General features: G+C 39.2%; 1 protein-coding gene across 2 annotated transcripts in view; it reads left to right on the forward strand.

The window, feature by feature from the left end:
- mtss1 (MTSS I-BAR domain containing 1) overlaps positions 1 to 23,662 on the forward strand; it is a 227,409-nt gene that overhangs the window by 149,751 nt on the left and 53,996 nt on the right. For both annotated transcript variants that reach the window (XM_051932832.1, XM_028811889.2), the window contains exon 6: positions 17,504 to 17,578. In XM_051932832.1, coding sequence (XP_051788792.1) covers positions 17,504 to 17,578 — 75 coding nt within the window. The remainder of the gene's footprint in view (positions 1 to 17,503; positions 17,579 to 23,662) is intronic.

Consider the following 23,662-nt stretch of genomic DNA (forward strand, 5'->3'; position numbering starts at 1 on the left):
CTGTTGGCCCAGAACTAGTGAAACATCTGAACAAACTGAAGCCAGAATAACCGACAAAATGACCAGAGCACAGCGTAACTTGGATGCTTCCATCTATTGTATTGTCTTGCACTTTTTCAGTGGGGTGTTAGGTGAGGCTTGATCAAGAGTGGAAGTGCAGGCAACACAAATGAGAATTAGAGGGTAGTTATTTAACTCTTGCTTTGTTGGAATTTCTTCATAATGTAAACAGTACACATTTTCTACAGTACATTGAACTAAGAGGATGAGTCGGACATGACGGCATTCATTATTACATACCCAGCAAGGAGTTACCCCAATTCTGGAATCAAATCAGACCCAATAAACATATTCTTGAGACATTTATAGAGAGGATGTGTGAATGACAGATGGTACAGCTAGAAATAACAGGTTCAGCATTTAAAAAGCACAAACTTTTGCTTCCTTTCCTTATCCCATTCTACAAATTATACCTGGGCAACAACAGTTACTTTGGCTAGTAAGCAGCTGTGTATTTCAATTTAGTGTGCAGCATATATAATTTACTGTTTCTATATAACTGTTATGCTAATTTAATTTTTTATATTTACACATAGGTTTGGTTGCATTTATACTTAAATGTAAAATGTTATAGCATTTCCTGGGAAATGCATAAATCTCATGAGATCTCTCCTAATGTGTTTTTTTATTATTGATTTTATTAAAAGTAATGTAACATTCCATACAATCAAGTTAAACTTAACAAGACTAAATTCAACGCCCACCCAAGAGAAAGAGGAAGGCCAACAGCCAGAGTAAAACTTTAACAGTAGAAAAGAGGGAAGAGAATCCTTTTCCACAATAGTGAGAAATCAAGCAAAATGACACCTTCTATTGGCTAACTAAAAAGATGACAATATGCAAGCTTTCAAGGCAACTCAGGCCCCTTCTTCATGCAAGATGCAATACAGAAACTGGAATTCCCTGTGTTTATATACACACTAGGACAGATACAATATTGGGAAACCTTTAAGTGAGACATCTTAAATGTAAAAAAATAATCGTCTTCAGGCTAAGATTCATTTAGCAAGAGAGGAGAACAATGAATGGTCAAGATCATTGGATAAGATAACTATCCAACAAAGTCTTTTGAAGTTTCTGATGGGTTTTCAATACAATGTGGGTCTGTACACAGGTTGTCAGTGTCAGTACGAGAGATGCAAACATCCTCATATCTGTCCATAAAACTGTTGTCTCTATTTAAACCATTTTAGCACGAGTTTAACTTCCCATTCTTTTCTCGCTTGCTGTGTTCTGAAGTTGCCCATAAGCACTGTGAGTTTAAAGTCCCTCTCACAGTGTCCATGGCTGTTGAAGCGGGCTGCTACAAGAACATCTGTGTTGCCATGCTTGATGTGGAACCTGTGTAAATTCATTCTTTTTTTCCCCCCAATATAAATGCTTATTGTAAAATGTTATTGAGTAGATCCTGTCAGGTTTTAAAAGTTTTGAACAGATCCTCTAAATGAGAATTTGATTTTTTTTTTCCAATTTCAAATAGTCTTTAACATTGTTTTCCCACTGGGTTAGGATTCATCCATTTGAGTAAGTTAAGTCTACGTGTAGATTTGTTTGTCCTTCTTTACTTTAAATCATTCTGGGAGTACACCAAACATAACTGTTAATTAAGTAGGAGTGATTGTAACACCAAGGCTCTGTAATAGGAATTTAAAGATTTTTGTCCAGAATGATGTTAGTTTGGTGCAAGCCTAACACATGTGGCCCAGTGAGGCTGGAGCTTGATTGCAATGTTAGCAGGTTAGATCTTGCCCAAAAAATATTTTGGAGAATTTTAAATGATATGGATGTTTTTGATTAAATAAAATTAAGTTGAATAACTGTATGCTTTGTGCATATGGAGCTAGAGTGAATTCTGTGCATGGCTGCCATTCGCTCCTTTTCTGAAAGGTTGTGTAGGAGATATTTTTGTTACTGTGCTGTGTAATCTTTGAAGGGAAGGGACTTTAAAATGTTTTTATATGTTATAGAAGACTGATCAATATTTCTTCTGTATTAGAAGTAGGTGGGGGGTAAGGAAAATTGGGCAGATTTCATTTAGCAAAGATAGTGGAAAAATTGTGATGCTGGGAAGCTAAATTTGGAGTGTAATTGTTCATAAGATGTCATTATCTATATACAGATTTCTAAACGATTTACTCTCATACATTTTCCAAACACTAAAAACTAAGTTTCAGAGGGTGGAAAAAAAGTGGTTATTGTGTAGAGGTGCCACAGAGGTTCTCTGTCATGAAGTGCTTCCTACATTGGTTCCTTGTTCTTAGTGAATAAAAGACAATTGGGTTGTTAGTATATTGACAATAACTTGGATTTACTGGGGTGCAAAGCAAGGAATATAAAGTACTGAAGGATTTTATTTCTATTGTGGACCAGGCTTGTGTATGTTTACCTATTTGTGCCATTGTCCAGGTTTTTATAGCTTGTATATTTGTCATCCAGTAATAAAATTGAAAGTTGGGTAGAGCCATGCCACCTTATTCTTTAGGTCATTGTAGGGTCACCCTTTGGGTGCATGGATATTCTTGGAATTCCAAATAAATGAGGTTATGATTGAATCTAATCTCTTAAAAAATTGTTTGTTGTTGTATATAGGGATGCTTTCAAATAGAAAACAAAGCTTAGGAAGGTTATTAATCTTGACAGTGTTAATTCTGCCTGCTAAAGTGATATGAAGAGTAGACCATCTATGCATGTCTTGTTTGTTTTCCCATGCAGATAGCAAAATGTTGTTGAAAAAGAGTTTTCTATTTAAACTGATCTACGATGATTAAAGGGAAGGTGTCCAATCTAATGTTGTGTGCTAGTGAGTTCACTGGAAAAAGCATACTTCTATTCAAATTAATTTTAAGTCCAGATGTCTTTTGAAATTCTGCTACTGCTGTTAGGACTGCAGGAATAGAATTTTGAGGATCTGAGAGATTTATATATATATATATATATATATATATATATCTATATATATATATATCCATATTACTAACCGAGAATGGTAAACCGGAAGGCACGGACCCAGGTACGCGGCGATGGACGCAGGAGACATAGTGCGCAGGCGCCTACAGCACGCGTCTCATAAACCGCAAGCGAAGTCTGATCCACCACGAACGAAGGAGTCACGGCTCAAAAACGAAAGAGCTCAACTAACGAAGGAGTCACGGTTCAAAAACGAAATAGCTCAACTAACGCCACACAGAAAAGAGGATTCTGCATTGTGCCCCAGAGTCAAACGGAAGACACTACTGTGTCCACAAAGATAGTATGAAAGGCGCAGGCGCCTACAATGCGCTTCTGAACTAAGTGTGAATCACATTACAGTGATGCATTATTAACATTACAGCATGGTCCGGGTAATAAGAATAAACGAACTCTCCGTATTAAACGTTCGGCATCCTCACACGTCCAAACCATATAGCATATGTGAATCACATTACAGTGATGCATTATTAACATATAACCACAGAAGACGCTCCGTATTAACAGTAAGTGAATCACATTACAGTGATGCATTATTAACATTACAACCACAGAAAACGCTCCGTATTAACAGTAAGTGCAATTATCCATATTACTAACAGTAGACAATGGATAACTAATGGAGTCACGGTCACGGCTCCAAAACGATCCAGCTCAACTAACGGAGCTACAAACACGAGCCCGCATGGATAAAAACAATGTACGCAGGCGCCTACAACGCGCTTCTCAAACAGCGCAACCAAAGGAGTCACGGCTCCAAAACGAAACATCTCAACTGACAGACATACAGAAACGAACCCGCCTGAATACAATTAATGAACGCAGGCGCCTACAACGCGACTCTCAAACAGCAGAGGCAATACATAAACGGCAAAGAAAGGAACGACAAACAGCTGCTAAACAATTCCGCCAATTAGCTGACAACGCATTCTGTAATGAGTCCACTATTAATGAACATTCATTAGGATTAATGAATATCATTTGCTGTCATTGTCATTCACTTAACTTCCCTGAAGAAACAACTGGCACTACAACTAATTAGTTTACACGTTGTTGTCAAAAGGGTCAGGTTAGACTGCCTCCTTTGGATCCTACAATAGTTCATTTGCTTTTGCATCTACCGGGGTAAATATCAGGCCACCAGCTGGCAATGGCCCATACTGCTTTCGCGTATGTGGACAACTATTACATCGGATTGGAACAGTGCACCCTGAACCATATCACGAACGCAACTATGCACAAATCTACGTGTTAGATCCAGATGTCGCATTCAATCAACGAATGACCCTTCCTGAAAACAGGCAATACACAGAGCTGATAATGAGAGACGCCGCTGAAGTCATAAACAGTCACCCATTAGCTAAGTCTACAACAGTACTTACAGGATCACATTCTAACAATACTGTTTTGATTCCTACAGTTGACCTTACAAGTTCTGACCTGGAATTACCTTTTACACTTAAACAACGCCAATTTCCCATTAAACCTGCATTTGCCATGACAATCAACAAATCCCAAGGACAAACCATGGACAGTGTTGGCATATACCTCTCTGAGCCTGTACTTGGACATGGACTACTTTATGTAGCCTTCTCAAGAGTTCGGCGTTCATCTGACATTAAAGTTAAAGTTGCAGATACTCCATACCGAGGAAAACTCATTCAAGGACAACACACCATCTTTACTACAAATGTTGTGTATAAAGAAATATTCCAATAAATCTTTCTATTGTGTCATGCTATGGGTTCTTTACTTCCTTTGTTCATCATCTACACCTTTACACTCCAATATATCTCATACATACATCAATGTATTTCGGGTTGCCCAACACCAGGGGATGGCGAGCGAAGCGAGCAGGGGGCGAAGCCCCCTAGTATATATATATTAGTACCATATCATCTGCATATAGTGATATTTCCTCTTAAGGTTCATTCTCTGATAATCCCCTTTATCTCAGTTGCATTTCAAAATTAAACAGCCAATGGTTCAATGACAATTGCACATAGTAGTGGTTGACAGGGGGCATCCTTATCTAGTACCATGTTCTAGTTTGATGTAGTCTGAAATAATGTTAATACAAACTGAAGTATTTGGACTGGTATATATTAGTTTGATCCATGCACATATGTTCGGGCCAAGCCCAATTTTTTGCAATGTACTGAATAGGTAGTCCCATTCAACCATATTGAATGAATTTTTTTGCATCCAAAGATGAGATCTCCGGGGTGTTATACTTTGTGTGAATATATTACATTAAACAAGCTTCCAAGATTGGAAGATAAGTGTCTCCCTTTAACCCTTTAACCGCCAACTCCCTAAATATTCCCCACGCCAGGCGAAATCTGAACAATTTTCTTTTTTTTACTTTTTTACATTTTTTTTACATTTTTTACATTTATTCAAGCAGTATTGACCACTAAATGTTGTGCAAGTTCTAGAAATGGGCAAACACATAATAAAACACAAAATGTACCTTTTCTCAGGCTTCTGGATTTATTGTCAACTACAAAAACGGAACAGTCAAAAGTAATTCTAAAGTCAAAAGTAGTTCAGTCAATCATAGTTTCATTCCCAGTATTTGAGTTTGCTGTGCCACAGGCCAAAGCAGGGAACTGCACAAAGTCCTGGATTGCTGGGACACTTTGAGCAGAAGGTCTTGACGTCTCTACGCTGACCCTTCTTTGAACAGACATGACAGCGTTTTTCTGAAAGTCTAAAGTCCTTACATTCATCTGGCAACACTGCTGAAATACTACTCATAGGATCCTCTTTGCCAGTGTATACACGAAATCTATAAATGTAACCTGAATTCTCAGCTAAGCAAAGCATCTTGATACCAAACCGTGCCCTTTTCAATGGTAGATACTGTCGAAACTGTAAGCGGCCCTTCCACGACAATAAACTTTCATCAACTGCAACTGACGGTCCTGGCATGTAGGGCAACTGAAATGCTTCAAATAAATGATCAATCAAAAGACGTAGCTTGAACAAGTGGTCGCGGTTTGGATCTTTCTTATCTGGCTCGTTTCTGTTGTCATTCAAATGAAAGAATTTCAGCAGCAAAGAGAATCGGTTACGTGTCATGACAGCTGCAAAAATAGGTGTTGCATACATAGGATCTGTAGACCAGTACATCTCAATATCTGGTTTTCTGATTATTCCCATCAACATCAAAATCCCAATGAATTTTTTCATTTCATTTTCATCAGTGTCAAACCAAGCACGAACACGGGAATGTGGAGGTAAATTGGGATTTTTCTCAATAAACTGTGCTGCATACAGATTTGTCTGATGAACAAAATGTCTGATCAAATCAGGTGACACAAACAGCTCATAAAACTGCTCAGCAGTGTAATTGTTTACATCAACAATAAAGCCACACGTTGCCTCAAACGAATGCAGAAAAGGTAGTTCACCACGGGCAGCAGCCCAGCTGAGATGCTGGGGATACACCCACTCAGCGCCGTCATCCGATGCGTCTTCATTCACAGTATCATGCAGCGCACGTTGCTGCTCATCACTGTCGCTAAAATCTTCTTCAGAACTGCTACAATCATGATCAGAACTGTCCAAAATCGCCTGCAAAGCCTCACTTGAAGTCAGTTTACGTTTCGCCATATTCACAGCTGTTACATGCGAATCACGTCACATGACCGGCCAAAACAACCACAGACTTGTCGAAATACAACGTAGTAATAATACCCACGCCAAACCATCAGTTATACTACTTGCCAGGCATTCATATAACCACAGGCAAATGTGCCGGATAACGCAGTATGGCGTTAGCAATAAAACAACGGTGCCGGATATATCCGGCAGAGGGCGGTTAAGGGGTTAATAAATCTGGTTTGGTCTTGTGATAATTGTAAAGGAAGCACTCTCTCAATCATTCTAGCTAGAACATTGGAGAGTATCTTAACATCATTATTCAGAAGTGAGATTGGTCTGTATGATGCACATTGTAATAAGTCCTTGTTTTTCTTAGGAACGATGGTAATTTAATGCTTGGTGAAAAGTTTGAGGTAGAATTTTATTGTCTCTGGCTTCTATAAATGTTGCTTATTAAAGGGTAGCTAACTTAAGTGACATTTTTTTTTTCAGCAGGTCCTGCTGCTTTCCTACTCTGAAGTGAGTTTATAGTGTCTAGTAATTCTTAGAGTAATAGATTTATCCAATTCTTCTGCACTAAGAGTATCTAGCTGTGTTATCTGTAATGCATCACAAAACACATTAGATTTTGTCTTGTCTACTTTACACTAAGTAGAATATAAGGACTGGCAGTAGTCTTTAAATGTGTGCATTATATTTTTATGATCAATGATTTTAGCTTTGTCAGTGTTTTTAATTACTGATATTGCATTGTAAACTTCCTGCTTGTGGATTTGTTTAACTAAAATCTTGTTAGCCTTCTCTCCATGTTCACAGTAATGATGTTGCGATTCAAAAATTAGTTGGTCTGTTTCTTTTGTTAAGCGGTTCAGTTCTGATTGCAAAAAAAAAACAACAGTTTGCTTGGATATAAATTCTGTACAGTTTTTGTCAGCTAATATTAGGGGTTTAAGACACGAGCTGTGAGAAGAGTATATGGGGTGTAGTGATTTGAGCTCCCTTAACTCTTTTAGGGCGGGTGTCGACTTTTGTCGACTGGTGGGGTTGAGGGTGCATGTCGACATCCAGGGGTAGAGGGCAACAATCGGCTGTTAATAGCAGCAAAACTCACTGTGACGTCAAAGGCATTCCCTCTCTGCTTGGAGGAATGTTAGACTCATTGACTCAGCATCTAATCCTTGCGTGTGCGTGAGTTACGAAATGTAAACAAATGTAAATAAAGGCAAGATGGCATCAACATCTCACAAGGGAGCGAAGCGAGTACAGAAAAGAAAATACTCGGCAGACGATGTTTTGTGCATTATTGCTGAGTCGGACTCTGATTTTTCAGAATCTGATTTTGTTGAGAGTGATCAGGAGATCGAGCAAGAAAGTAAGGAACTGGCATTAGCTGATCGGACACCAGCCAATGCCGCCCCAGCTGATCGACTGCCAGCTTAGTGCATTCGCGCAGCCGACGCACCTACTGCAAGGTTCGTGTGGGAGGAATGCCCAGACATTGATCCGTGGGAGCCAAACTGCCTGCCAGACTTCACAAGACAGCATGGATTGCTGTTGGACACGACAAATTACCAGCCGCTGGACTACTTTAGGCTGCTCTCTCCTGATGCTGCTTTTCAACTACTGTCAGACGAGACAAACAGGTATACAGAGCAATTTTTTGAATTGCAGGCTGCGCTTGCAGCGCATTCTCGTTTTTTCAAAGTGGAAACCTACAACAAAAGACAAGATAAAGGGCTTTGTTGCATTACAAATAGAGATGGGACTAGACTGGTGATATAACTTCAGGGAGGATTGGTCCAAATGTCCGTTGTCCCCTGGTGGCTTTGGAGAGGTTATGCTGCGTGATAGGTATGTGCTGCTGCAAAGTTCTGTTCACCTCTGTGATAACCAGAATCAAATCCCAAGGGGTGAGCCAGGCTATAACCCCATGTATAAAGTTCAGCCCCTGCTTGAACTTTGATAAAATAAAAGGGACACTTTTTTTTCTGCCAATATATGCCAGACAAGCCCACAAAGTATGGAATAAAGAATTTTGTACTGGCAGAAGCAAACACTGGTTTCTGCCTGAAAGTAATTACATATGCAGGAAAATATTTCTTTCAAAGAGAGAACTGTTCCTTGACAAGTCAGGTTGTGCTGGAGCTGCTTCAGGGCTATGAACATTTGGGTCATGTTGTGTACATGGACAATTTTTATACAGTGCATCCGGAAAGTATTCACAGCGCATCACTTTTTCCATATTTTGTTATGTTACAGCCTTATTCCAAAATGGATTAAATTCATTTTTCTCCTCAGAATTCTACACACAACACCCCATAATGACAACGTGAAAAAAGTTTACTTGAGGTTTTTGCAAATTTATTAAAAATAAAAAAACTGAGAAATCACATGTATATAAGTATTCACAGCCTTTGCTCAATACTTTGTCGATGCACCTTTGGCAGCAATTACAGCCTGAAGTCTTTTTGAATATGATGCCACAAGCTTGACACACCTATCCTTAGCCAGTTTCGCCCATTCCTCTTTGCAGTACCTCTCAAGCTCCATCAGGTTGGATGGGAAGCGTCGGTGCACAGCCATTTTCAGATCTCTCCAGAGATGTTCAATCGGATTCAAGTCTGGGCTCTGGCTGGGCCACTCAAGGACATTCACAGAGTTGTCCTGAAGCCACTCCTTTGATATCTTGGCTGTGTGCTTAGGGTCGTTGTCCTGCTGAAAGATGAACCGTCGCCCCAGTCTGAGGTCAAGAGCACTCTGGAGCAGGTTTTCATCCAGGATGTCTCTCCACATTGCAGCAGTCATCTTTCCCTTTATCCTGACTAGTCTGCCAGTTCCTGTCGCTGAAAAACATCCCCACAGCATGATGCTGCCACCACTGTGCTTCACTGTAGGGATAGTATTGGCCTGGTGATGAGCAATGCCTGGTTTCCTCCAAACGTGACGCCTGGCATTCACACCAAAGAGTTCAATCTTTGTCTCATCAGACCAGAGAATTTTCTTTCTCATGGTCTGAGAGTCCTTCAGATGCCTTTTGGCAAACTCCAGGCGGGCTGCCATGTGCCTTTTACTAAGGAGTGGCTTCCGTCTGGCCACTCTACCATACAGGCCTGATTGGTGGATTGCTGCAGAGATGGTTGTCCTTCTGGAAGGTTCTCCTCTATCCACAGAGGACCTCTGGAGCTCTGACAGAGTGACCATCGGGTTCTTGGTCACCTCCCTGACTAAGGCCCTTCTCCCCCAATTGCTCAGTTTAGATGGCCGGCCAGCTCTAGGAAGAGTCCTGGTGGTTTCAAACTTCTTCCACTTACGGATGATGGAGGCCACTGTGCTCATTGGGACCTTCAGAGCAGCAGAAATTAACTGTAACCTTCCCCAGATTTGTGCCTCGAGACAATCCTGTCTCGGAGGTCTACAGACAATTCCTTTGACTTCATGCTTGGTTTGTGCTCTGACATGAACTGTCAACTGTGGGACCTTATATAGACAGGTGTGTGCCTTTCCAAATCATGTCCAGTCAACTGAATTTACCACAGGTGGACTCCAATTAAGCTGCAAAAACATCTCAAGGATGATCAGGGGAAACAGGATGCATCTGAGCTCAATTTTGAGCTTCATGAAAAAGGCTGTGAATACTAACGTACATGTGCTTTCTCATTTTTTTCATTTGTAATACATTTGCAAAAATCTCAAGTAAATTTTTTTCACATTGTCATTATGGGGTGTTGTGTGTAGAATTCTGAGGAAAAAATAAATTTAATCCATTTTGGAATAAGGCTGTAACATAACAAAATGTGGAAAAAGTGATGCGCTGTGAATACTTTCCAGATGCACTGTACATGCCCAGAATTGTTAATGGAGCTACAGAGCATGGGAATTGGAGCTTGTGGCACAGTGAGGGTGAACAAGAGACACATGCCTTCACAGTTGAAGTTAGACAGGCTGAAGAGGAAAAGAGTTGACAATCCGGTTTTCATGCGGGCGGAAAACTTGGTGGCATTGGCATGGCACAATGTCAAACGGGTGACTTGTCTCTCTACAGTACATACTAACAATATATGTGAGAAAGTGCAGCAACAGACAATTGAAAAGGAGGCACCAGTGCAACACATATTGTAAGCAGTGCAATGTGGCAGTGCATGCAATTGGCTGCTTTGAGCGATATCATACTTTGCAGGCTCATACAACATGCAAAACAGTAACATTCGTCAAAAGTAAATATTTTTTGCTGATTTGATATGTTAAACAATTGCTTTGTGTTCTTTTTTTTAAAAAAATTAGTTTTTGGAAAAAATATTCAGCCCTGGGAGAAAAGAACCAAAAAAAAAAAATTAGCCCTAAAAGAGTTAATCAGAGTTGTGTGATCATAGATAACAATAGTGTTGTACTTGTAAGATTTTATTGTGGCCAAAAAATTATCTACAGTATAAAGAAAAATCAAATATTGAGTAACAATGGTGTACTGGTGAGGAGTAGTATGCTCTTACTTTTGGATTTAGAAATCTCCATTGGTCTGATAAGTTTTGATCAATTGCAAAATGTGTAATCGTTTTTGCAGTGTTAGATGTTATTGCTCCTGTAGCTGAAGATTTTAAAACACAGTTAAAGTCTCCAGCCATTATAATGTTATGAGTATTCACATTAGGAATGGATGCAAATATGTTTTAGATGAAGTCTCTGTCTTCCACATTGGGTTGTGTAGATATTTTTCAAAATCACTTTACAATTAAACTAGTTGCCCATCACAATCACATATTGCCCTCCAGGGTCAGATACTACATCTGATACTATTAATGAAATTGTTCTCTATATTAAGTTTATTACCACACTTCCAGTTTTCTTTGTATAGCTGGAATGGAATTTTTGGCCAGTCCAATCTCTTTGCAGCTGAAACTGATCCTTGCTTAACAAGCAAGTCTCCTGTAAAAAATACTATCTTGGCATTTAGACCTGTTAGGTGAGAGAATGCTTTCTTCCTCTTTTAATTCATGATTGAGACCTTTGACATTCCAGCTCAAAAACCTTACTGTTTGGTCATAGAAATATTGTTCCTGAAGTTTTGTTGCCATTTTATAGTCTTAAATTAAGGTAGTATGTTATTACATAAGATAGCTTTAAACTTAATATCCAGTTTTGCCAGGTGTTATGGCTTTGAAGCTTGTTGTGTTGGCACTTAAAATTGTGGGGGTAAAAAGAATAGATTAGTAATGGCTTACTCCCTGGGAGTTGGTCTCGTCCATTGCAGGAGATGGACGTCTGAAGCAGAGCTCCGTTAGCAGCGGCTTTATTTTCCCACGTATTTCTTATTATTTAGAGGTATCCTGTATTTACCTGACCCAAGGAACTTCCACTACAATATATAAACATGAGTAACAAAAGGAGAAGTCAGAAATAACCGGAAAAGAAACTTAAAACTGCATCAAAGTCTGGACAGACATCCGGCCCTAGTACGAGGTATGGCCTCTCGGAGACTGACCTGGAACAGGCAGACAAATGCGCAGACTTCCTAGGACCCCGCTCCACGGCGTCATCTCCTGTCAAGAGTGAAAATGGGAGCGAGGGTGCAAGTGATAAAGGCCACAATGGATCGCCGATTTCTGAGGATCATTCAAGACTAGAAAAGGCCTTGCAGTACGTGCTCTCATCTACTCATCGCGAGCCCGCAGCATCTGCTGTAACAGGAGCTGCAATTCCACTCTCGGAGCACGAAAGCCGAAGCGAACTGTCCGAAATGAAAGATGATCACTATACTGGCTACGGCCATAAGTGAGCTTAAGAAGGATAAGAAAATCCAGGAAATGCGTCTATTTAAACGTTTTGACGTGACCTTTAAAGGCATCTTGGAGAAATTAGAGGAGCACATCGAAGAAAATAGATACAAACTGAAGAAACTTGCCGATCAAATGAATGACGTTACAGATCAGCTGGAAGACGTTAAGCAGGCATTCATGGCTCAAGTTGAAGTTGGGTGGCTTGTTTTGTTTTGGACGTGCTCTGTCTCTTTGTATGTCAGAGGACTGGGACACTGCGAAGTGGGATCAAGCCTCATGCGGGGAGGCAAAATGGGGGGGTGGGGGGATAAAGTGGGGAGAGAAGGAGAGTAGGCTATATCTAATCTATTATTCTAATCCTTATAACTATAAATATCAATGTAACAATAGGCTATATGGCAATAACTCGTGGGGAAATTTGAAATTAAGATTAAAACTTCCACACTACCAGTTAAGACTATAAAATGACATTAAAAACTCAGAATCAATATCTCCAATGTTAAAGGCCTGAATCACGAATTAAAGAGAAAGAAAGTATGCTCTCACCTAACAGGCTTAAACGCTAAAATAGCATTTTTACAGGAGACCCACTTACTAAGCAAGGATCAGTCCAGACTACAAAAAGACTGGACTGGCCAAATGTTCCATTCTAGCTTTACAAAGAAAACTAGAGGTGTGGGAATTCTCATACACAGAACAGTCCCATTTGTAGCATCAGATGTAGTATCGGACTCTGAAGGGAGATATGTGATGGTCATGGGCAACTTATATAACAGTAAAGTGATTTTGATAAATGTTTATGCACCCAATGTTGATGATAAATAAAATTTATTTGCATCCATTCCCAATGTGAACACTCATAAAATTATAATGGCTGGGGACTTTAATTGTATTTAAAATCCACTCTTAGATAGGACTCCTGTGACAGGGGGGACGACATCTAACACAGTTTGTAACTGACCACAACTTATCAGACCCCTGGAGGTTTCTTAACCCAAACTCAAGAACATATTCGTTCTACTCACCAGTGCATCATAGCTACTCAAGAATTGATTATTTTTTTATAGATAATAACTTCTTGCCTACGATTAAATCGTGCAAATATGACACAATTGTTATCTCCGACCATACTTCTCTAGTCTTGGAGCTAAAATCATTAAGCCCCTCGCAGATGGCGTCTTAACCCTCTTCTATTGGCAGACGAGAACTGCACAGAATTTATATCCAAACAAATCAGCTTCTTCCTAGAGACAAACACATCCTCAGAGGTTTCTGCAGGAACACTCTGGGAAACTCTAAAGGCCTTCTTAAAAGGACAGATTATCTCATATCTTTCCCACAGAAATAAATTAGAAACCAAGAAAGCGTCAGAGCTAAGAAGCGAAATTACTAGAATAGATGAAGAACAAGCCAGGCATCCAAGTGAAGCTCTTCATAGGAAAAGGCAGGTTCAGCATACAGAACTCAACATCTTGACAACTAAAGAAACTGAACAACTTATTTATAAGTCAAGACATCATTACTATGAACATGGAGGAAAAGCTAAAAAGCTCAACAAATTCACAAACAAGAAGTTCGCAATGCAATCCCAGTAATCACCAACACGAATGGAGAAGAAATCATTGACCATAAAAATATAATGCGCACATTTAGAGAATATTATAAATTATTATTATAAATCCTTATATTCCACTTCAAAGAGGTCCTCTGTGGAGTTCAAAGAAGACAACACACAATCTAATGCATTTCTGGATACCATTACAGACACCACAAATAGATGCTTTAAGTGCTGAGGAACTGGATAAACCTCTGACCCTATCAGAATCAGTAGAAGCTGTAAAGTCACTTCAAAGCGGGAAATCAGCAGGCCCTGATGATACCCCCGTAGAATTTTATAAGAAATTCTCTACTCGGCTAGCTCCTCTCTTATTGGCAACACTTACAGAAGCTAGAGACAATCAAATTCTACCTCAAACTTTTTGTCAAGCATTAATCTCTGTCTTTCCTAAACAAAATAAGGACTTGTTACAATGTGCATCACACAGACCAATCCTGAATAATAATGTTAAGATACTCTCAAAAATCATAGCTGGAAGGATGGAGAAAGTGCTGCCCTTGGTAATATCACAGGATCAAACTGGATTTATTAAAGGCCAGCACTTATCTTCCAATCTCCGACGCCTGTTTAATGTAATATATTCACCAGCAAAGTCAAACACCCCAGAGATGATATTATCATTAGACGCAGAAAAAGCATTTGATATGATTGAGTGGAACTACCTTTTCACTGCATTGGAGAAATTTGGGTTTGGCCCGAATATTTGTGCATGGATCAAACTACTGTATACCAATCCAGAAGCTTCAGTTTGTATTAGCAACATTTGTTCAGACTACTTCAAGCTAGAACGTGGCACCAGACAAGGATGCCCCTTGTCATCACTGCTATTTGCAATCGCCATTGAACCACTGGAGGCTCACTGTCGAAATTCTTATCAGATAAAGGGGATTATCAGAGAAGGACTGGATTGGAAAATTTCTCTATATGCAGATGATATGGTTTTGTATATATTAGACCCAGAAAACACTGTGCCTGCAGTTTTAACAGCACTCACAGAATTTCAAAAGATATCTGGTCTCAGAATTAATTTGAATAAAAGTATACTCTTTCCAGTGAATTCACAAGCATATAATATTAGATTGGACATCCTACCTTTTACCATAGCAGATCAGTTTAAATACCTTGGGGTAAATATCACAAGTAAACATAAAGCTCTTTATCAACAAAATTTTGCCGTCTGTATTGAAAAAATTAAGCAAAACTTGCATAGATGGTCAACCCTTCATCTCACTCTAGCCGGAAGAATTAATGTTGTTAAGATGAATATCCTTCCTAAACTTTTTTTTATTTCAGAACATTCCAATATATATCAATAAATCGTTCTTTAAGCAATTAGATTCAACTATAACCTCATTTGTTTGGAACTCATAACACTCACGTATCGAAGAGCGACCCTACAAAGACCTCAGGTAAAAGGTGGCATGGCTTTAACTAATTTTCAGTTTTATTACTGGGCAGCAAACATACAAGCCATAAAAACCTGGACACAAAAAAATGAACATACACAGGCTTGGCCCGCAATAGAAATAAAATCCTGTAGTACTACTTTATACTCCCTGCTCTGCGCTCCAATAAATGCAAGTTATCACAAATATACTAATAACCCAATTGTGCTTTACTCACTCAGAATATGGTAGCAACTTAGAAAGCATTTTAAGATGGAAAATCTTTTATCTGTGGCACCTCTGCAAGAGAACCACCTCTTTCAACCCTTGCAAACATATCCAGTTTTTAATACCTGGAAAAGATTTGGGATTAAATTGCTCAGAGATCTTTATATAGACAATATCTTTGCATCCTTTGAACAATTACGTTCCAAATTCAACCTCCCAGCTACACATTTCTTTCACTATCTTCAAATTAGAAATTTTGTTAAACAGAAACTGCCCGATTTTCCTCATCTCGTACCCTCCACCATGCTGGAAAAAATACTGCTCAGTTTCAAGGAATTAGACACCATTTCCGCATTATATAAAATCTTATTAGAATCCCTTGCTTTCAAAGATCCAAGAGGACATTGGAAAAAGATCTCTTGATCAATATATCAGAAATGGAGTGGAAGGTAGCATTGCAGAGAATTCACTCGAGCTCCATATGCGCAAAGCATAGAATCATTCAACTAAAAATTATATATGGAGCTCATCTGTCTCGCTTAAAACTGTCCAAAATGTTTCCAGGGCAAGATCCAACCTGTGAACGCTGCAACCAAGCTCCTGCCTCACTGGGTCGCATGTTTTGTGCCTGCACCAAATTAACATCATTTTGGACCAAAATTTTTAAGTGCCTTTCAGACAGCCTCCTAACCCATTAACAGCTGTGTTCGGTGTTCTTCCAGACGGACTTGAAGTGGAGAAGGACAAGCAAACGGTGATTGCATTCACTACACTTCTGGCACGCAGACTTATTTTGTTAAGTTGGAAGAATCCTAACTCAGATCCTCTGATAAGTCAGTGGGAAACCGATGTTTTATATTATTTGAAATTGGAAAAAATCAAATTCTCAGTTACAGGATCTGTACAGAATTTTTTCAAAACCTGGCCGGAGCTAATCAATAATATTTTAGAATAAGAAGAAATAATTATTTCCGCATTTCTTTCCCTTCTCCATTTTTTTTATTTACCTATATATATATTTTTTCCTTTCTTTTGTTTATTTTTGCCCTATTAAAAAGCCCTAAGCAATTCTCCTTTGGCCATGCTCTCGTTCTCATGGATGGGGTTTGATTTGTCTTCAGTTCTTTTTTGTATAAATTGATCTATTTGTATGGAATGATTACAATAAATTTAAAAAAAAAAAAAGTAATGGCTTACTCCTTCGCCCCAGCCCCGACCCCTCCTAATGTTTTAACAAGCCATTTTTAATTGTTAACATTCAGAAACAAACTGGAAAACAAGACCGAGCTAAAAGTGAAAAACAATGTTTTATTTAATCAGCAACTTGCCAGGCCAGAATTTTCTGTTTACAGAGAGGAGATATGGAGGGTTTTGCATAGTTTATTGGACTAATTCTTTTAAACCTATAAATGAGTAAGAAAAAAGGAGCACATAGTACACTGTGCCACTTACTTGGCTGTTTGTCAGTCATAATTGTTTAACTTATGAATGCTGTCTTATTGCAGTCCATAGAGCCATCCAGTCTTTGATGTAACATTTAAGAACTTGGTAAAAGATTGTTTTCCTGTTGTACCTTAGACTTGGTTTAGATGTGCTCTGCTATAGTGTCTTGACATGTGAATGTTTCAAAAGGATAAATCAGAAGGCTAAGTATTTTTCCTCTGATATTCAAATGTCTCATCCTTCAGTTATGTTCAGTGTTTTGAATAATGCATGTGTGGAATGATAAGGTAATTAGTGAACTTTGTAAGGAAATAGTAACTTGTCATAAAGCATTTACTCTCATGAAAACTACATTCAGCATATAGTCTGTGCATCTCAAGATTTTGTATGTGCTGTTAAGACATGTTTTTTTTTTTGTTTAGAGTATAAGAAGGCACGAGCTGATATCAAGAAAAAATCTTCTGACACCATAAAGCTTCAGAAGAAAGTGAGAAAAGGTAAGTTCTCATACTTGTGTTTGCATCAGAAGATTAAGTTGCTGTCCATTTTGTCATCTTCAACTTTGATAAAACTGACTATTTGTCATGTTGTCAGTCATATTCTGTGTGATGTAAAACTCATCAAATTTTTTTTTTGGTCACTTTTTTCTTTTTATATGGTTGTCTGATGTTGTCAATTTACATGACTGAAAATTACTTGGCATGTCTAATTTACTGACCGGGTGCTGACCTTCTAGTACAGTTGTGCATGCCCTTTCTGAAAGCCAATAGTGTCCTGGCAGACAGTGCTGGTACTATAAGAAGAGTTACTAGCCATTACGAATTGAGCTTCAGTCAGTTTGATTTTATCAGAGATAGTCATGGAGTAGTTGGAGTGAATTACTAGCTCAGATTTTGATAGCGTGTCACCAACTGCCTCCTATTTTCTAGGGTTTTTAAGTGAAGACTTTGACTGAAAATTTCTGGAAATTTTTCATAATGTGACATACTCTGTATAAAACTGCCTTTCAGTGCTCCTCCAGGCAGTCCTGCATTCTTTTGCCTAACTTTTTGAGCTTGCATATGTGCTGTTTTTTTAGAACTTGATATCAATCCTGTTTACTTTAGAGGTAGGTCTTATTTTTCCCAGTGTCTCCTGTAAGCCTGTTCAGCTTTATGAATAGTTTTTTGTAGGGATGCACCGATACCGAAACGGGTATCTGGTATCGGCCTCGATACCACATTTTCTAAAGTACTCGTACTCGTTAAAAGTCCCCCGATACTGGGGACCGATACCATGGTCTGAGAAATGTCTATGTTTGAGCGGTGTGTAAGGGGTTAATCACAGGCGCCGAGTGCCCGCCCCCAGGCCCCGGCTGCAGCTCAGAGCGGGGAGAAGGCGAGGCGAGACACGTCAGCCGTGTGGAACTATTTCAAAGTGAATGAAGACGACAAAACAAAGGCGGACTGCAAATTGTGCTCAGCGAAATTGTCCAGAGGTGGCTCAAAAGGTAGCGCATTTAACACAAGTAATTTAATCAAGCACCTAAAATCCCAACACGACAACGAGTACAAAGAGTTTACCCACGCTTCTAAACCAACACAACCCACGCTGCAGCAAACTCTTGCAAGACGAGAGAAAATGTCCAGAGACAATCCACGTGCTGTGAAAATAACACAGGCAATTATCGAGTACATTGCATTGAGTGACCAGCCACTCTCGGAGGTAGAAAATGTGGGATTCCTGCGTCTCCTCCATGTTCTGGAGCCCAGATATGATGTCCCAAGCCGCCGCTACATGACTGACACGGAGCTGCCTAAACTACACGACTCCGTGAAAAAACATATCCACAGCCTACTGCAAGCCTCCTCTGCGTTTAGTTTCACCACGGATATTTGGACAAGCAATGTTAGCCCCGTGTCGCTAATTAGCCTAACCTTCCAGTGGATAGACGAGAGTTTCTTGTTTTTTTTGTTAAATTATATGACTAAAGCTGTTACTTGTAAATTTAAATCATGTTTTTATTAAGTACTCGGTATCGGCGAGTACTGAAATGCAAGTACTCGTACTCGTACTCGTTTTCCAAAAAAGTGGTATCGGTGCATCCCTAGTTTTTTGGATATCTGTTCGCACAATTTCCCCCGGAATGAAACATGGACAGTTTTTAAGCTCTTATTTATTTTGATACTCTTAGTAATGCCATATCTTCAGTATTCCTTGTTCTGTAGTTCTCCTTTCCTTTCACTGCCTAGCTGTTTCAGGTTAAAGTGGTATTTTTTCTGCTAAATTATATAGACAGTTAAAGCAGTTATTTTTATTGTATACAATGAAAACAGTTTTCTGGATAAGCCCCACAAAGATAATTACTCAAGCAATTAACACGTTTCAAAATACAAGTCTATTGTAGAATGTAAGCAAAATATTCTTTTTGAAAGCTGATACATTCTTAACCATGCACTCAGATCCTTTACCAAACTGTTCTATGAAGCACTGTGTAATATAGCTATATTAGAAGAATGTGTTACAAATCAAACATGGTGCTTCTGTTGAAAAACTGAAATTCAAACAGCTTTTTTTTGTTCTCCAGTAGCATATATACAGGTGCTGGTCATAAAATTAGAATATTATGACAAAGTTGATTTATTTCAGTAACTCTATTCAAAAAGTGAAACTTGTATATTAGATTCATTCATTACACACAGACTGATGTATTTCAAATGTTTATTTCTTTTAATGTTGATGATTATAACTGACAACTAATGAAAGTCCCAAATTCAGTATCTCAGAAAATTAGAATATCAATTAAGACCAATGCAAAAAAAGGATTTTTAGAAATGTTGGCCAACTGAAAGGTATGAACATGAAAAGTATGAGCATGTACAGCACTCAATATGTAGTTGGGGCTCCTTTGGCCTGGATTACTGCAGCAATGCGGCGTGGCATGGAGTCGATCAGTCTGTGGCACTGCTCAGGTGTTATGAGAGCCCATGTTGCTCTGATAGTGGCCTTCAGCTCTTCTGAATTGTTGGGTCTGGCGTATTGCATCTTCCTCTTCACAATACCCCATAGATTTTCTATGGGGTTAAGGTCAGGCGAGTTTGCTGGCCAATCAAGAACAGGGATACCATGGTCCTTAAACCAGGTACTGGTAGCTTTGGCACCGTGTGCAGGTGCCAGGTCCTGTTGGAAAATGAAATCTGCATCTCCATAAAGTTCGTCAGCAGCAGGAAGCATGAAGAGCTCTAAAACTTCCTGGTAGACAGCTGCGTTGACCTTGGACCTCAGAAAACACAATGAACCAACACCAGCAGATGACATGGCACCCCAAACCATCACTGACTGTGGAAACTTTACACTGGACCTCACGCAACGTGGATTCTGTGCCTCTCCTCTCTTCCTCCAGACTCTGGGACCTTGATTTCCAAAGGAAATGCAAAATTTACTTTCATCAGAAAGCAGCAGTCCAGTCCTTTTTGTCTTCAGCCCAGGCGAGACGCTTCTGACGCTGTCTCTTGTTCAGGAATGGCTTGACACATGGAATGTGACAGCTGAAACCAATGTCTTGCATACGTCTGTGCGGGGTGGTTCTTGTACCACTGACTCCAGCTGCAGTCCACTCTTTGTGAATATCCCCCACATTTTTGAATGGGTTTTGTTTCACAATCCTCTCTAGGGTGCGGTTATCCCTATTGCTTGTACACTTTTTTCTACCACATCTTGTCCTTCCCTTCGCCTCTCTATTAATGTGCTTGGACAAAGAGCTCTGTGAACAGCCAGCCTCTTTAGCAATGACCTTTTGTGTCTTGCCCTCCTTGTGCAAGGTGTCAATGGTCGTCTTTTGGACAACTGTCAAGTCAGCAGTCTTCCCCATGATTGTGTAGCCTACAGAACTAGACTGAGAGACCATTTAAAGGCTTTGCAGATGTTTTGAGTTAATTAGCTGATTAGTGTGGCACCAGGTGTCTTCAATACTGAACCTTTTCACAATATTCTAATTTTCCGAGATACTGAATTTGGGACTTTCATTAGTTGTCAGTTATAATCATCAACATTAAAAGAAATAAACATTTGAAATACATCAGTCTGTGTGTAATGAATGAATCTAATATACAAGTTTCACTTTTTGAATGGAATTACTGAAATAAATCAAATTTGTCATGATATTCTAATTTTATGACCAGCACCTGTACACTATAGGTAGTTGGTTATACATATTATAAACTGAAACAGTAATTAAAATTGAGTCTGTGTAGTAGTTTCACGGGTCTTGATATTTATTTCATAATTTTAGATTCCCCCACAATTGGGGAGTTATCCAGATTGGCTTGTTACATTTGAATCATAGAATAATAATATCAATAATTCTTTAAATTTACAGTTAGGTCCATAAATATTTGGACAGAGACAACTTTTTTCAAATTTTGGTTCTGTATATTACCACAATGAATTTTAAATGAAACAATTCAGATGCAGTCGAAGTGCAGACTCTCAGCTTTAATTCAGTGGGGTGATCAAAACAATTGTGTAAAAATGTGAGGCAACTAAAGGAGCATTTTTTTAACACAATCCCTTCATTTCTGGGGCTCAAAAGTAATTGGACAAATTAAATAACTGGAAATAAAATGTTCATTTCTAATACTTGGTTGAAAACACTTTGCTGGCAATGACAGCCTGAAGTCTTGAACTCATGGACATCACCAGATGCTGGGTTCTCTCCTTTTTAATGCTCTGCCAGGCCTTTATTGCAGCAGCTTTCAGTTGCTGTTTGTTTGTGGGCCTTTCTGTCTGAAGTTTAGTCTTCAACAAGTGAAATGCATGCTCAATTGGGTTAAGATCAGGTGACTGATTTGGTCATTCAAGAATTGTCCACTTCTTTGCTTTAATAAACTCCTGGGTTGCTTTGGCTGTACGTTTTGGGTCATTGTCCATCTGTATCATGAAACGGTGCCCAATCAATTTAAATGCATTTAGATGGATTTGAGCAGACAGTATGCCTCTGAACACCTCAGAATTCAATAGGCTGCTTCTGTCCTGTGTCACATCATCAATAAACACTAGTATCCCAGTGCCACTGGCAGCTATGCACGCCCAAGCCATCACACTGCCTCCACTGTGTTTTACAGATGATGTGGTATGCTTTGGATAATGAGCTGTTCCACGCCTTCTCCATACTTTTTTCTTGCCATCATTCTGGTAGAGGTTGATCTTGGTTTCATCTGTCCAAAGAATGTTTTTCCAGAACTGTGCTGGCTTTTTTAGATGTTCTTTAGCAAAGTCCAATCTAGCCTTTCTATTCTTGAGGCTTATGAGTGGCTTGCACCTTGCAGTGCACCCTCTGTATTTATTTTCATGCAGTCTTCTCTTTATGGTAGACTTGGATATTGATATGCCTACTCCCTGGAGAGTGCTGTTGTGAAGGGGTTTCTCTTCACCATGGAAATGATTCTGCGATCATCCACCACTGATGTCTTTTGTGGATGTCCAGGTCTTTTTACGTTGCTGAGTTCACCAGTGCTTGCTTTCTTTCTCAGGATGTACCAAACTAGATTTTGCCACTTGTAATATTGTAGCAAAATACTCGGATGGGTTTTTTCTGTTTTCGCAGCTTAAGGATGGCACCACACCTCAAATCAACTCCAGGCCCTTTTATCTGCTTAATTGATAATGACATAATGACGGACTTGCCCACACCTGCCCATGAAATAGCCTTTGAGTCAATTGTCCAATTACCTTTGAGCCCCTGAAATGAAGGGATTGTGTTAAAAAAAATGCTTTAGTTGCCTCACATTTTTATGCAATTGTTTTGTTCACCCCACTGAATTAACTCTTTTAGGGCGGATGTCGACTTTTGTCGACAGGAGTGGTTGAAGGCTAATGTCGTCAAAAGTCTACATCCAGGGATAGGGGGCGACAATCAGCTGTTAACACTAGAATTACCAGAGTCTACGAAAAAACTCGTAGATCCGGCCCACCTTAAAACCGTTCTCACCTCTCTTTTGTCTTCTAAATGTGCCGATTAAGAGGAGCAGCGAGCAGCCGGCTATTCCATCCCCCACCGTCGCAGAACGTTCACTAAGTTATCCCAGCTCATGGCTTGTTTGATTATCTGGGAGTGACTGAACTGCTGGAGTTTTAGAATAGAAATAATAGATCGCTATTTGGAATACTTGCATTTCATGCGTGTTCCGTTTCTACAGTAATCTGTGTAAACACATTGCTAAAACAGAAACTTTTTCATATTTTAGTAATGTTACAAAATGTAGAATGTGTAAAGCCCGAGTTCCTAAGATCAAATAAACACTTCCACAAAAGCTTCACACACCGTATAACAGTTTCCGTGGCGTAGCGCGCTAAGATTTGCTTCTCAGACCGAGTAGCTTTTCTTTGCCTCACAAACATGAGTTCAATTCCCCGCTGGGGATAAAGTGTTACTTCTTTTTTTTGTTTTTAACCTCAAACGGACATAAAATTTGTAAATTGGTATGCACTGTCAGTTAATGAGATCGTTATATTTTCATGTGGGATGCTCCTTTTAAAATATTTTTTTAACAATTGAGACTGCAATTAACATGAACAACTGTCCTTATAACTTATTTTTTTCA

Source organism: Erpetoichthys calabaricus, chromosome 10 (genome assembly GCF_900747795.2).
Source record: "Erpetoichthys calabaricus chromosome 10, fErpCal1.3, whole genome shotgun sequence".
NCBI classification, from domain to species: domain Eukaryota; kingdom Metazoa; phylum Chordata; class Cladistia; order Polypteriformes; family Polypteridae; genus Erpetoichthys; species Erpetoichthys calabaricus.